The following is a 15,600-nucleotide window of genomic DNA, read 5'->3' as shown; positions in this document are numbered from 1 at the left end:
GGAAATAAGAGGAAGAAAACAGAGAAATACACAGTTTGGAGATTTGTACGTAAATATTAATGATTCACTTCCCCAAGTGGGGCTTCCAGGAGGCACTAGTGGTAAAGACCCTGCCTGCCAATGCAGGAGAAGTAAGAGACTAGGATTCAGTCTCTGGGTTGGAGGAGAAATGGCAGCCCACTCCAGTATTCTTGCTTGTGGAGAATCCCGTGGACAGAGGAGCCTGGTGGAGGTCCATAGGATCCCACAGACTTGGACCAACTGGAACAACTTAACATGCATCTTCCCCCAAAAGATCATCATCTTTAAAGATATGAATAGTCAGCTTTATGAGTTCATTTTCAAATATAATTCAGCCTATAAGAATTCTGTTAATTCAAGCTTTTGTAATTCTCTCTTGGTAAAACACAAGATTCTGTCTCCTCCTTACATACTGACAATTCTTTTTATTTATGCTCAGGTTTCAGAGTGCTAGATACCACAGTTCCTTTGAAATAGAAATGGAAATACATTGCCCACAAAGTCTCACTGTTATGTTCATGAACCGTGTTAATTTGGAGTTTCCACAAGTGCTATCAACCAAATGAGTTATCTCAGTACTTGTATATGGCTATGGCCCACTTTTATTTGTTGAAGTAACTATTTTAGTTGACATAGAATCATTGAAAAATGTAGGATTGCTTTCTTAAGAATTTGCTGTGATTTTTTTCCCCCCAGAATTCTTGGCTTTTGTTTTGTTTTTTACTTTTTTTGAGTGTATATATCTATATATTTCATCAGCAAGGCTTATTTTATTGCTCTTCTGTTTTTTTTCCTCTAGACAAAAGTTAAGCAGCTAGAAGAACAACTGCATTCTCTTACTGAAACCAGTTCACAGAATGACCATCTACGCAAGTTGAATAAGGCACTAGAAGGCAAATATGCTCAGGTGTGATTAACAGCTACAAAACAGATTGCTTTTATGTTTTCATTAGCTTTTAAGAAACAGGCCTTTGTCCCCACCTCACCGTACAATCCCAGGCAGATGAATATTCTCTCACTGTACTCCATATTCTCTCTGTGCAACAAACATTTTTAAAAACACCCTCTATGTACAAAGTTCTGCTTCATCCTAGAGGGTTTCAGAAAGATGCCAGAATCAGGATCGGGACATTCAGCTTGCTTATGCTCTAACTGGAGGATTAGGAATGTACTCAGTAGATTTTATTATAGAAGATTATGGCTTTCAGAAACAAAATAGATTGTATTGGGAGCATCCTTAGGGAGCATTATTATGATGAAAGCATCAAGAATCATGTTGTTCATAGAGAAAGTGGGTTTCTTTGATGTGAGCCTTAAAACTTTTGGCCGATGCAAGGAACAAGTATCTTTGATTTTTTAGTTATAGGCAAAGACAGAACTTGGTGCCAGCAAGACCCACAACAGCGCACTTGAAAGAGGTATTAGTAGTGAAGGTGCTTACTTGTCTGCATCGTGGCTATTGAGACTGAAAACCTGTAATAAGTCACATAATACTTTAACAGATGAAGAGAAAATTAGACAAACATTTAGGATATAAAGCATTTAGTGAAGAAAACAATCCAGGAATATGTTAGTAAAAAAAAGTGATTCATTTCGGTGATTTACAGTTTACCACATTATCTGTTTATTTTTAGTTTGTAACACTCAGTGTTAGCATGTGTAATGTCTGTGTCTGTAACGTTTGTGTATGTTATACCTCTGGTAACTAAGGAACTAGAATGTGTCTTCAGATGGAATGCTGCTAACGTTCTAACCATCTCACTTCACTGGTAAAGGGGGCGTCGTTAGATACGCTTTCTTTCTTCACCAGGACATACTTCATTCTGGTATTTGCTTTCATTCTGAAAGCAAAGGACACATTTTTAAGTATATTTTCCGTCACAGCTTTGTTTAAAACATTGTGTTGCTTCTCATAGTTAACGGGGCGCTCACTGAGAAATAATCCTAGGTTTAGTTGATTTGTTTTTCTCAATTGGTGATGCCTCCAAGAAGAAGGAAATCTCCAGAGAGGCCTGCTTCTTCGAGATTCCTTGAAAGCCACAGGCCTCCTGGGAGCAGTGTAAAGGAGCGGACTTCCTCGGTTGGTTTGCCCAGTGTTGCGCCGAACCCCACGCGCCGTGTGACCTTTGCACCTACCCTGGCTTCTGTGAGGTCTTCTCAGGAGGTTGGAGACTCTAGGATCTCTCTAAAGACTCTTTTGAATGCCATTAAAACCATGGAGGGAAGACTAGAAGGTAAAATAGACATTCTTGCCTCAAGACCGTTAATAAATGATGAGTCACCAAATTTTCTTAAGCGAGATTCGGTAAGTGAAGACCAGAAATCATAATGAAATTTCAGATTTATACAACAATGAAGAAAAGTAGTAACATCTAGAGAGATAAAGTTTAGAGATGTGCATAGTAACAAGGAAACACACTTCTTCTCAAACAGGATAGACTAATGTAGATTGAAACCATGATTCTGGCTATCTTATACTTAATTTTTCTTTTGGACACAGAAATGTCCAATTTGGCTTAACACTCACCATTGAGATTCTTTTAAATCTAATTTTCTGTTTCTTAAAAATTAGTGTTAATAATCTTAACATTTACAGTAAGATGTTTGGATAAAGGCTGATTTTAAAGCAGAAGTACGTAAATAGGAGCCCTAATATCTTGGATGCTGGCATATATTTCCCCCCAAAAATTTACCAGAGTATCTATGTTTCCTATTTAAAAACAGAAAGTACTCTAACTTGTCTTAGAGTTGACTACTGTGTAGATACTTTTGTTAAGTACTTTAGATAGCGGCTGTTTCATATTTATATAAACACTGGTAAAACTGTAAAAACTATATTCTTCTTAATGTATTTTTCCCATTCAATAGGTTTTCAAAACATCTAAGTTAGCATCTTTTGTACCATGCTTGGATCCCTACAGAAAAAGTATTTTAAATGTTACACGTTAAAAGTTATAGGGAAGTATAATGTTAAGGGAGATGTGGGAGAAAGGCATTCTTTGTTGATGTTTGGAGTGCCCTCTTCCCACAGAGGACAATTTGGCTTTATTTACTTTTATTTCTTGGGCTTCCCTGGTGGCTTAGATGGTAAAGAATCTGCCTACAGTGCAGGAGACCCAGATTCGATCCCTGGGTCTGATCCCTGGGTTGGGAAGATCCCCTGGAGAAGGGAATGGCTATACCCAGTCCAGTATTCTTGCCTGGAGAATTCCATGGACAGAGGAGCCTGGCAGGCACGATCCATGGGGTCGCAACACAAAAATCAAACACAATTGAGTGACTAACACTTTCACTTTTTCACAGAGGAGCCTGGTAGCCTACAGTCAGTAAGGTCGCAGAGAGTCGGACATGACTGAAGGGACTTAGCGCGCACACACAGTATATAAGATGTATTAAGATATACAAATATATATTTTATATATATATCTTCAGATACATAAGATATATAAATATCTTCAGATTTTAAATATAAGATAAATAACTATCTTAACATAGGTTAAAACAAGGTTCAGAAGAGTGTACAAAATATTTCATTTTTTGTGTGCAAAAGGGTTGGGAGGATGAAGAATATATACATGTGTTCACCTTTGCAAAGAGTATCTCTAAAATGAATTGTAATAAATTGGCAATGTTATTTTCAAGAAAGGAAACTGGGTGGCTGGGAGATTTCTCACTGTATCCTTTTGTATCTTAAAAATAATGTGAATGTGATACCTATCTTGAATAATTTTATGCACATTTTATTTTCAACAAAAGCAAAAGTGGACAAAGGATGATCTTTTCAGCAAGCGGTGCTGAAGCAATTGTGTGTCACATGCAGAAACAAAAAACAAAATACCTTTGATCTGTACCTCTTACCGTATATAAAAATTAAAATGGATGAGAGCCCTAAAGGTAAAACCTAAAACTTTAAAACTTCCAGAAGAAAACATTGGAAGAAAGCTTTGTAATCTTGAATTACACAAAGATTTCTTAGATTTGACATCAAAAGCATGATCCATAAGGGAAGGAAAAAAGAGAAATGACAGCTTATGCTCTTCAAAGACATTGTTAAGAAAATGAGATAAGCTACAGGCTGTGAGAAGAAACAATTGCAAATCACATATGTGATGAAAGTGTTGTCTCCTGAATTTATTAAAATCACAAAACTCAGTAAGAAGGAAGCAGTTTGGAAAAAGAAGAGGCACAGTATTTGAACATATATTTCAGTAAAAAGATACGTGGATATAAATAAGAACTTGAAAAGATGTTAAACATCAGGCATCAGGGAAATGCATATTAACACCACAGTGAAATACTGCCTCACACTGGTGTGGGTGTGTGTTCAGTCACGTCCGACTCTTTATGACCCCATGAACTATAGCCCTCCAGGCTTCTCTGCCCATGGAATAGTGGAGTGGGTTACCAGGCAGTAAAGAATCTGCCTGTAATGTGAGAGACCCAGGTTTGACCCCAGGGTCGAGAAGATCCCCTGAAGAAGGAAATGGCGGTTCACTCCAGTATTCTCGCCTGGAGAATTCCATGGACAGGAGAGCCTGGTGAGGACTACAGTCTGTGGAGTCACAAAGAGTCAGACACGACTGAGCGACTAACACTTTGACTTTCACCTTCAGGGGGTCTTCTGGACCCAGGGATCAGTCCGCATCTCTTGCATCTCCTGCCTTAGCAGGCGGATTCTCTACCACTAGGAAGCCCACCACGTACTAGTAGAATGTTTAACATTGAAAAACTGATTGTACCGGGTGTTAGTGAAGATATGGAGGAGCTCTCATACATTGTTGAAGGGAGTGTGAAATCAGCCATTTTGGAAAGTAGTTTGGTAGTCTCTTTAAAAGTGAAACAGGGGGCTTCCCTGGTGGTCCAGTGGCTAAGATTCTGCAATCCCAATACAGGGGGGCCGGGTTCCATCCCTGGTCAGGGAACTAGATCCCACATGCCATAACTAAGACCTGGTGCAGCCAACTTTTTTTCAAATGAAACATATTACTACCATATGACCTATCTCTTCCACCCCTATGTATTTACCAAAGATAAATGAAAGTTTATATCTACACAAAGATTGTATACAACCGCTCAAAGCAGTTCTATTTGTAATAGCTTAAAACTATCACTTCATGGCAAATAGATGGGCAAACAGTGACAGACTTTATTTTCTTGAGCTCCAGAATCACTACAAGTGGTGACTGCAGCCATGAAATTAAAAGACGCTTTCTCCTTGGAAGAAAAGCTATGACAAACCTAGACAGCGTATTAAAAAGCAGACACATTACTTTGCTGACAAAGGTCCATATAGTCAAAGCTTTGTTTTTTCCAGTAGTCATGTACAGATGTGAGAGCTAGACAGTAAAAAAGGCTGAATGCCAAAGAATTGATGCCTTCAAACTGTGGTATTGGAGAAGACTCTTGAGAGTCCCTTGGACTGCAAGGAGATCAAACCAGTCGATCCTAAATGTAATCAACCCTGAATATTCATTGGAAGGACTGATGTAGAAGCTTCAATACTTTGGCCGCCTGATGTGAAGAAGAGCCTACTCATTGGAAAAGACCCTGATGTTGGGAAAGATTGAAGGCAGGAGAAGGGGATGACAAAGGATGAGATGGTTGGATGGCATCACTGACTCAGTGGACCTGAGTTTCAGCAAGCTCCAGGAGATGGTGAAGGACAGGGAAGCCTGGCATACTGCAGTCCATAGTGTTGCAAAGAGTCGGACACGAGTGAGCGACTGAACAGAACAGAAAACTGGAACAACTCACGTGTCTAGCAGAATACTGTTCAGCAACAGGAAGGAAGAGCTATTGATACATGCAAAAGATTGAGTGAATCTTAACCGTGCTGAGTAAAACAAACCATTCAAAAATGAGTATAGTACATCCCCTACATACGAATCTTCAAGTTATGAACTTTCAAACTTGCGTTCACGTGTCCAGTCATGAAGGTTGGTTCTATTTGAGGCAGCACAGTGTTCAAATGTAGACTGGTACTTGAAGTCTGCAGCAGCTGTTTGGAATACAGTCAAGTTCAGTCCAGTTTAGTTGCTCAGTCGTGTCCGACTCTTTGCGACCCCATGGACTGCAGCACGCCAGGCCTCCCATCCATCACCAACTCCCAGAGTTTACTCAAACTCATGTCCATTGAGTCGGTGATGCCATCCAACCGTCTCATCCTCTGTCGTGCCCTTTTCCTCCTGCCTTCAGTCTTTTCCAGTGTCAGGGTCTTTTCCAGTGAGTCAGTTCTTCGTGTCAGGTGGCCAGAATATTGGAGTAGCAGCTTCAACATCAGTCCTTCCAGTGAATATTCAGGACTGATTTCCTTTAGGATGGGCTAGTTGGATCTCTGTGCAGTCCAAGGGACTCTCAAGAGTCTCCTCCAACACCACAGTTCAAAAGCATCAATTCTTTGGTGCTCAGTTTGCTTTATTATTCCATCTCTCACATCTATACATGACTACTAGAAAAACTATAACTTGACTAGAAGGGCCTTTGTTGGCAAAGTAATGTCTCTGCTTTTTAATATGCTGTCTAACTTGGTCATAACTTTTCTTCCGAGGAGCAAGCATCTTTTAATTTCATGGCTGTGCTACCAAAGAGCTATGACCCTGTAGCTCAGACGGTAAAGCGTCTGCCTGCAATGCAGGAGACCTGGGTTCAATCCCTGGGTCGGTAAGATCCTCTGGAGAAGGGAATGGCAACCCACTCCAGTATTCTTGCCCGGAGAATCCCGTGAAAAGAGGAGCCTGCCGGGCTGCAGTCCATAGGATCAGCCTGAGTGACTAACACTACCGAGATGTCACTGGATCATTTTTTCAAGAGGGTCGCTGGGAATGAGTCTAGCAAACGAATCATTTTCTCAAGAGGGTCGCTGGCAATGAGTCTAGCACACAGCCAGAGCCCGTGCCCTCTGTGTCAGGCATGAGTGAGACTGCAGCTTGCCGTCTGTCTCCTCTTGCTGATGAGCCTTCAGCTCCTAACCCTCTCCCACCTCCTCCCCCTCTTCCAGCCAGTTCTCACCTGTTCGCTTGAGGCCAGTCAGCCCCTGTATGCTGGCTGCTGCACTTCTGTGCTTTTCAAGGCACTATACTGTAAGGTTAGAGTATTTTTGTTTGCTTGTTCTCTATGTATTGTCTGAAGAGTATTATAAACCTATTAAAGTACAGTACTGCGTAGCTGGTTGTGTTAGTTGGGTACCCAGGCTAACAGTTGGACTTAAGAACAAATTGAACTTATGAACATGTTCTTAGAGCTCATTTGTATGTAGGGGACTTACTGTACATAAAATACCTCATCTATATAAAATTCTAGGAAATAAAAATGAATTTATTGTGACAGAAAATAGGCCAGTGGAGGCCTTGGGTGGACGTGTAGGAACAGGGAGAGAGAGAACTGGTTGATTACTAAAAGGCGTAGGGGAAGTTTTGGGGTAATGGGAATTGTTCATTATTGTGATGATGATTTTAAGAGCTTATACATATTTCAAATTGTACATGTTAAATGTACACAGCTTACTGTATGTCAGCTATATCCCAGTATGGCTGTTTTTAAAAATGTTAATTTTTGTGTAAGTAATTACTTTTAAATATTTTAAATGACATTCTTGAAATGACAAAAACAATAAAGATAGATAACAAGTTAGTGGTTGCCAAGGAGTATGGAGTGGATTTGGGGAGGACATGAACCCAAAGAAATAGTACAAGTGAGTTCTTTGTGGCAGTGGGGCAGTTCTGTATCTTGACTGTGGTGGTGGTCACTGGAATCTGTGCGTGGGATCAGATTACATAGAGTTATGTGTATGTGTGCATACACAGGTTAAAAAATGGTGAAAACTGTAACTTTTGTAGTCCAGTTAATCTGACTGACAATCATGTAAGATTGTGAAGGTGTAAAGATGTCATTATTAGAAGCAGGGTTGAAGAGTGCGTGGGGACTGTCACTAATTTTGTAACATCCTGTGAGTCTATAATTATTTCAACATAAAATCTTTTTTTTTTTTAAAGAGTAGTATTTAAGATAGTATGATGATCTGAAGTGATTGTATAAATACACTGGAAGTGTTTCAGGGATGTAAAATTGTAATACTTTTAATTAGGATTAGAACACTATTTAGAATACTTTTATAACTATTTTCTTGACACTATTTGATACTTACTCATCTGCTTTTATTATGTATTATGTTAATTTACATCATATTTTCAAATTCTGTGATAACCAATTTCTCCCCCAGTTTTCATCTTACCATCAGAGGGTTTTTTTGTGTGTTTGTTTGTTTAGTATTTTAAAGTTTTTGTTGGTATATAGTTGATTTTCAGTGTTATGTTAGTTTCTGGTATACAGCAGAGTGAATCAGTTATACATACATCCACTCTTTTCCCATATAGGTCATTACAGAGTACTGAGAAGAGTGCCTTGTGCCATACAATAGCCATCATAATCATAGTCATCTCCCTTATCCTTCATTCCAGGCTTTTCATATTGACATATATATTAGAGATTTGCCCATGTTTATTAACAGATTTTTTTTTCCTCTGTAGTTTTAAGTGGAAAAACAGCTACTAGAGCTAGTTTTAATTTGCAGTTATAGATAAGCATATTTAATTAAATATTTTAAATTTGGCTTCTAAATTACTGTGTCTTATTCTAACCAGAGCTTCCCTGATGACTCAGATGGTAAAGAATCTGCCTGCAATGAGGGAGACCTGGGTTTAATCCCTGGATTGGGAAGATCCCCTAGAGGGGAGGACATGGCAACCCACTCCAGTATTCTAGCCTGGAGAATCCCCATGGAAGAGAAGCCCGGCAGGCTAACAGTCGATGGGGTCATAAAGAGTCAGACAGGACTGAGCGGCTCAAGCGCAGGACGTTCTAACTGCTGATTGTGCTTTGGGAAAGTCATTTATTATCGTTTCTTTCTTTTCTGCTCAGGTGAAATCCCTTCTCGAAAAGAATGAAGAGGAGCTTTCACAAGCAGTGAAGGGTCGTGATGCAGCCCTGAAAGAGAGTCAGAAGTTGAAAGGGGACCTTGAAACTCTGGAGGACAGGGAGAACAAGAAGGCAAGACATCACCCCTTTGTGAAGTCTGTAACTGACATGAAGCGCTTCTGAAATTTTTATGAGCCACGTTCTTTCATTTCTTGTTACCTTTAGTTTAAAAAAAAAAAAGAGGATTGATCAGAGGAGAATATTCTTTTCTAAAGGAAAGATAACTTTAGAAAAACTTTAAAATTCCCTTAAAAATAGATGATTTAACTCACAGTGAGTATTTTTCTTTCTTAATCAAAGGTCTATTTTTTTTGTTGAACACATCCGACCTTGCTAATAATAGCCACCTACTTATGTCTTATTAATGAGATAAGACTTTGTTATGAATCTATGTTAAATCACATAGTGCTTTCTTCTTAACAGTGTGTGTTCTCGGTGGGAGGAGAGGTCACATCCCAGACTCCTTCCCCTCTGAGGAGGGCTGTGACTTAACGCCATTCTTCAGCGGCTCCCACTCTCCCTCATGTTCTTTTTTCCCTCAGATCATTCTGATGGGTTTCAGAGGTGTTATCTTCTTCTGAGCTCATGGTAAGATTAGCTGAGCAGGGCCTGTATGGGCCACCCTGGGACTACCTCCAGACCCAAGAAGTTCTCGGTCCTTATGTCTCCAGTTAATACTGATGGGTGTGCCGGGATATGACAAGAGTCAAGAAGCACTGCAGAGTTTTTAACTGGAGCCATAGGATCTGGGGTCTCGTTTTCTTTTTCTCAAAGTCAGAATAACTCAATAAACAAAATAAAAATAAAATATACTTTAAAGCAATTATCCTCCAATTAAAAATAAAAATAAAACATAGTAGAAGCATACCTCACACCTATCTGTGGAAAATTTCTGTGGAATTGTAAATGAATTTAAGAATTTTATATTCTCTTGTTTATTTAAATAAAACAGCTTTGATTAAAAAAGAAAAAAAAATTTATATATACACACTTATTCCTCTTAGCACTGTACCAGACCCGGTTTCGATACTCTTCTAGCAGTCACAGGACTCAGCAGTAGAAGAATAACTCAGTTCAGTTCAGTTCAGTCGCTCAGTCGTATCCAACTCTTTGCAACCCCATGAATCACAGCATGCCAGGCCCCCCTGTCCATCACAAACTCCCAGAGTTTACTCAAACTCGTGCCCATCAAGTCGGTGATGCCATCCAGTCATCTCATCCTCTGTCATCCCCTTCTCCTCCTGCCCCCAATCCCTCCCAGCATCAGGGTCTTTCCAATGAGTCAACTCTTCGCATGAGGTGGCCAAAGTATTGGAGTTTCAGCTTTAGCATCAGTCCTTCCAGTGAACACCCAGGACTGATCTCCTTCAGGATGGACTGGTTGGATCTCCTTGCAGTCCAAGGGACTCTCAAGAGTCTTCTCCAACACCATAGTTCAAAAGCATCAATTTTTCGGCGCTCAGCTTTCTTCACAGTCCAACTCTAACATCCATACATGACCACAGGAAAAACCATAGCCTTGACCAGACGGACCTTTGTTGGCAAAATAATGTCTCTGCTTTTTAATATGCTATCTAGGTTGGTCATAACTTTCCTTCCAAGGAGTAAGCGTTTATTAATTTCATGGCTGCAGTCACCATCTACAGTGATTTTGGAGCCCAGAAAAATAGTCTGACACTGTTTCCACTGTCTCCCCGTCTGTTTCCCATGAAGTGATGGGACCAGATGCCATGATCTTAGTTTTCTGAATGTTGAGCTTTAAGCCAACTTTTTCACTCTCTTCTTTCACTTTCTTCGAGAGGCTTTTTAGTTGCTCTTCACTTTCTGCCATAAGGGTGGTGTCATCTGCATGTCTGAGGTTATTGATATTTCTCCCAGCAATCTTGATTCCAGCTTGTGCTTCTTCCAGCCCAGCATTTCTCATGATGTACTCTGCATATAAGTTAAATAAGTAGGGTGACAATATACAGCCTTGACATACTCCTTTTCCTATTGGGAACCAGTCCGTTGTTCCGTGTCCAGTTCTAACTGTTGCTTCCTGACCTGCATATAGGTTTCTCAAGAGGCAGGTCAGGTGGTCTGGTATTCCCATCTCCTTCAGAATTTTCCACAGTTTATTGTGATCCACACAGTCGAAGGCTTTAGCATAGTCAATAAAGCAGAAATAGATGTTTTTCTGGAACTCTCTTGCTTTTTTGATGATCCAGCGGATATTGGCAATTTGGTCTCTGGTTCTTCCGCCTTTTCTAAAACCAGCTTGAACATCTGGAAGTTCTCGGTTCACGTATTGCTGAAGCCTGGCTTAGAGAATTTTGAGCATTACTTTACTAGCGGGTGAGATGAGTGCAATTGTGTGGTAGTTTGAGCATTCTTTGGGATTGCCTTTCTTAGGGATTGGAGTGAAAACTGACCTTTTCCAGTCCTGCGGCCACTGCTGAGTTTTCCCAATTTGCTGGCATATTGAGTGCAGCACTTTCACAGCATCATCTTTCAGGATTTGAAATAGCTCAACTGGAATTCCATCACATCCACTAGCTTTGTTTGTAGTGATGCGTTCTAAGGCCACTTGACTTCACATTCCAGGATGTCTGGCTCTAGGTGAGTGATCACACTATTGTGATTAATAACTCCAGAAAGAATGAAGGGATGGAGCCAAAGCAAAAACAATACCAAGTTGTGGATGGGACTGGTGATAGAAGCAAGATCTGATGCTGTAAAGAGCAACATTACATAGGAACCTGGAATGTTAGGTCCATGAATCAAGGCAAATTGGAAGTGGTCAAACAGGAGATGGCAAGAGTGAATATTGACATTCTAGGAATCAGTGAACTAAAATGGACTGGAATGGGTGAATTTAACTCAGATGACCATTTTATCTACTACTGTGGGCAGGAATCCCTTAGAAGAAATGGAGTAACTATTACAGTCAACAAAAGAGTCCGAAATGCAGTACTTGGATGCAATCTCAAAAACAACAGCATGATCTCTGTTTGTTTCCAAGGCAAACCATTCAATATCACGGTAATCCAAGCCTATGCCCCAACCAGTAACGCTGAAGAAGCTGAAGTTGAATGGTTCTATGAAGACCTACAAGACCTTTTGGAACTAACACCCAAAAAAAGATGTCCTTTTCATTATAGGGGACTGGAATGCAAAAGTAGGAAGTCAAGAAACACCTGGAGTAACAGGCAAATTTGACCTTGGAGTATGGAATGAAGCAGGGCAAAGGCTAATAGAGTTTTGCCAAGAGAACGCACTGGTCATAGCAAACACCCTCTTCCAACAACACAAGAGAAGACTCTACACATGGACATCACCAGATGGTCAACAGTGAAATCAGATTGATTATATTCTTTGCAGCCAAAGATGGAGTCGCTCTATACTGTCAGCAACAACAAGACCTGGAGCTGACTGTGGCTCAGATCATGAACTCCTTTATGCCAAATTCAGACTTTAACTGAAGAAAGTAGGGATAACCACTAGACCATTCAGGTACGACCTAAAATAAATCCCTTATGAATATACAGTGGAAGTGAGAAATAGATTTAAGGGACTAGATTTGATAGAGAGCCTGATGAACTATGGACGGAGGTTCATGACATTGTACAGGAGACAGGGATCAAGACCATCCCCATGGAAAAGAAATGCAAGAAGGCAAAATGGTTGTCTGAGGAGGCCTTACAAATAGCTGTGAAATGAAGAGAAGCTAAAAGCAAAGGAGAAAAGGAAAGATATTCCCATTTGAATGCAAAGTTCCAAAGAATAGCCAGGAGAGACAAGAAAGCCTTCCTTGGCAGTCAATGCAAAGAAATAGAGGAAAACAACAGAATGGGAAAGACCAGAGATATCTTCAAGAAAATTAGAGATACCAAGGGAACATTTCATGCAAAAATGGGCTCAATAAAGGACACAAATGGCATGGACCTAACAGAAGCAGAAGATATTAAGAAGAGGTGGCAAGAATACACAGAAGAACTGTACAAAAAAGATCTTCATGACCCAGATAATCACAATGGTGTGAGGACTGACCTAGAGCCAAGGCATCCTGGAATGTGAAGTCAAGTGGGCCTTAGAAAGCATCACTATGAACAAAGCTAGTGGATGTGATGGAATTCCAGAAGAATAACTAGACCGGATCAAAACATTGTCTTATTTCATCTTCTATTAGGTGGGAAACTTTCAGCGACAACTGGCAGAAGCCAAAGAAGACAACTGCAAAGTGACAATCATGTTAGAGAATGTGTTGGCTTCTCACAGTAAGATGCAAGGTGCTCTGGAAAAAGTGCAAATAGAGCTTGGCCGGAGGGATTCAGAGATTGCAGGCCTCAAGAAAGAAAGGTACCAGAGATTTTTGTCTTTGTACTTACACTTTTCTGCTGTGTTGTAGTAAGGAACAGTGAGGGACCAAGCACAGTCACTTTTTATTGCTTCCTTTATGAAAAAAGTAGTGAAATGGTACTTAAAGAACTAGCACATTTGGGAGAATCTGGAATTATAAAAATGATGTCCAAAAATTCACATATTCTGTAGTAGTGTAAATTAATATGTATTCCAGCAATTCATGTGATAAATGCTGTCTTATCCTTGCTGTTTTCTACACCATTTAAACCTGCCCTTGGGTCTACAGAATTGTAATTGTCAAGATTATTAAAGCCAGGCATCTACTTCATTTTGAATTAATTATCCATTTATTAGTATACTATTTAATAAATTATTTTAGAGGAATCATTCTGAGAACTACTTTCAGCTGTAAGAGAACTCCTTTGAATGTTTCAAAAATTACATGCACATTTCCCATTTAGGTTAATGAACAAATGGTTTGAGTTTAATAAGGCCTCTAAGTTTAATGTATTACTGGTACATATTTCCTCTGTGTAATGGGAGAATTATTGACTTTTATATTCTTCATCATGCTAAGTTTTTTTTTTTACATTATGAATCAGTGTTACCTCTGAACTTAAAGAAATCAAGGGGATGGTGTTAAAAACAGTTTACTGTTCACAATAAAATTCTAGGTAAAAAGCAGAAATCTCAAGAGTAAGCCAGTCCATCTAGAAGTGATACATTTTTGTGCCAGTGATATATATATATATATGTATATATATATATATAGTATAAAATTACCAGTTTTTCACTTAATCATTAACATGTACTGATAGTTTAATATACCAAGCAAAATTGAATCATAGAGATGGGACAGATTTTTAATCCCCAGGAGAATTGGTTTCTACTCTGACGCTGGGGTTGCAGATTATCACCTGCCAGCTCTCAGATATTCTGAGCATCTGTAGCCCGTGACCTAAGGCCATTTCGGCTTCCTGGAAGAGTGCCCTGCATGTCTCAGTGGTATCATTTCTAGAGGGTGCTTTCCGTTTCTAGAAAGTGGTCACTTTCTCTGCGCTCTCCATCTTCAGGGCCCTAAATCAACAGCGGGTACAGAAGCTGGAAGCAGAAGTGGACCAGTGGCAGGCCAGAATGCTTGTCGTGGACGCCCAGCACAACAGTGAGGTAGGAGCCAGGTTTTTAGGATGATAATGTTAGTGGGTTTTTTTTTTTTTTCCACTTTATTGGGATAGCACTGTTTTGGAAAAATGGAGTAAAATAATCAGGTAAATTTCCTTCCCATTCAAGTCTGAGTTTTGAACAATACATATTCCCAAATAGGAAACTGGTCTATAATCTTGCAGTGAGTCATTTAGCAAACCAGGACCATAGTTATGCCTAATTCTTCTTGTCTTATATGGTCTACAGTCTTTTCATATATTAATGGGTAAGGTGTTGCAAATGTTAAGGGGCTTAGAAAATAACATAACTTCAATTAGAAGTAGGGTAGTCCCACTAAATAAGGAAACACATTCATTCATAGGTATATACATACGTAAATATGTATCTACACATATGTACACATGTAAAATACACAGGGATATTTCATATGAATAAGCTTTTTCTAGAGGAATATACAAGAAGCAGTGGTCAGTCCGTATCTCTGTAGGCAGTGAGGTTAAAGAATCAAGAAGGGGAATTTAACTAATTTAAAATTTTAGAAATTAGGATAAATAAGTTGGCTCTGTTTTCGAAAACTCTGTAGTGACCAGTGGAGCATACCCTTCCCATCACCTTCTAAGAACCCACTAAGTGCTGTCTGTAGTGAGTTCTCACTTATACATACCCCAGGCCTCTGGAGTCTTTGTTTCTGGTTCCAAGTAATTATTGTTTCAAAGTTTAAAGAGGGAATATACAGTGTTATGTACTTCTAGTATCTTTTACAGTGGAACAGCAGGATTAAAAACAATCTTCTTTTTCAGATGGAACCTCTACAGAAAGCTCTAGATGTAGCTAGAGAAGACAACAGGAAACTGGCTATGAGCCTGGAGCAAGCTCTCCAGACAAATAATCACCTACAAACAAAGCTTGATCATGTTCAAGAGAAATTGGAAAGCAAAGAACTTGAGCGACAGAATTTGGAAACCTTTAAGTAAGAGCAGTATAGTCACAGTGAAATTAGGGAAGAGCCTCTGGGAGAGTAAGTCTGGCTCATTCACATAAACCACTTAAAGCCTTTTCCCTACTTTGAGCTGGTCCTCCTTGCAGAACTGGGTGAAGGAG

At 39.6% G+C, this 15,600-nt stretch overlaps 1 protein-coding gene across 2 annotated transcripts in view; it reads left to right on the top strand.

Moving 5' to 3' along the window:
• Window positions 1–15,600, top strand: part of CCDC150 (coiled-coil domain containing 150) — a 92,538-nt gene that overhangs the window by 66,921 nt on the left and 10,017 nt on the right. For both annotated transcript variants that reach the window (XM_065930914.1, XM_065930913.1), the window contains exons 16-20: window positions 821–928; window positions 8,938–9,066; window positions 13,163–13,332; window positions 14,409–14,502; window positions 15,300–15,469. In XM_065930914.1, coding sequence (XP_065786986.1) covers window positions 821–928; window positions 8,938–9,066; window positions 13,163–13,332; window positions 14,409–14,502; window positions 15,300–15,469 — 671 coding nt within the window. The remainder of the gene's footprint in view (window positions 1–820; window positions 929–8,937; window positions 9,067–13,162; window positions 13,333–14,408; window positions 14,503–15,299; window positions 15,470–15,600) is intronic.

This window comes from Muntiacus reevesi, chromosome 3 (assembly GCF_963930625.1).
Source record: "Muntiacus reevesi chromosome 3, mMunRee1.1, whole genome shotgun sequence".
NCBI lineage: Eukaryota > Metazoa > Chordata > Mammalia > Artiodactyla > Cervidae > Muntiacus > Muntiacus reevesi.
The sequence above is the reverse complement of the archived record's forward strand: the minus strand, read 5'-3'. Positions and strand labels throughout refer to the sequence as shown.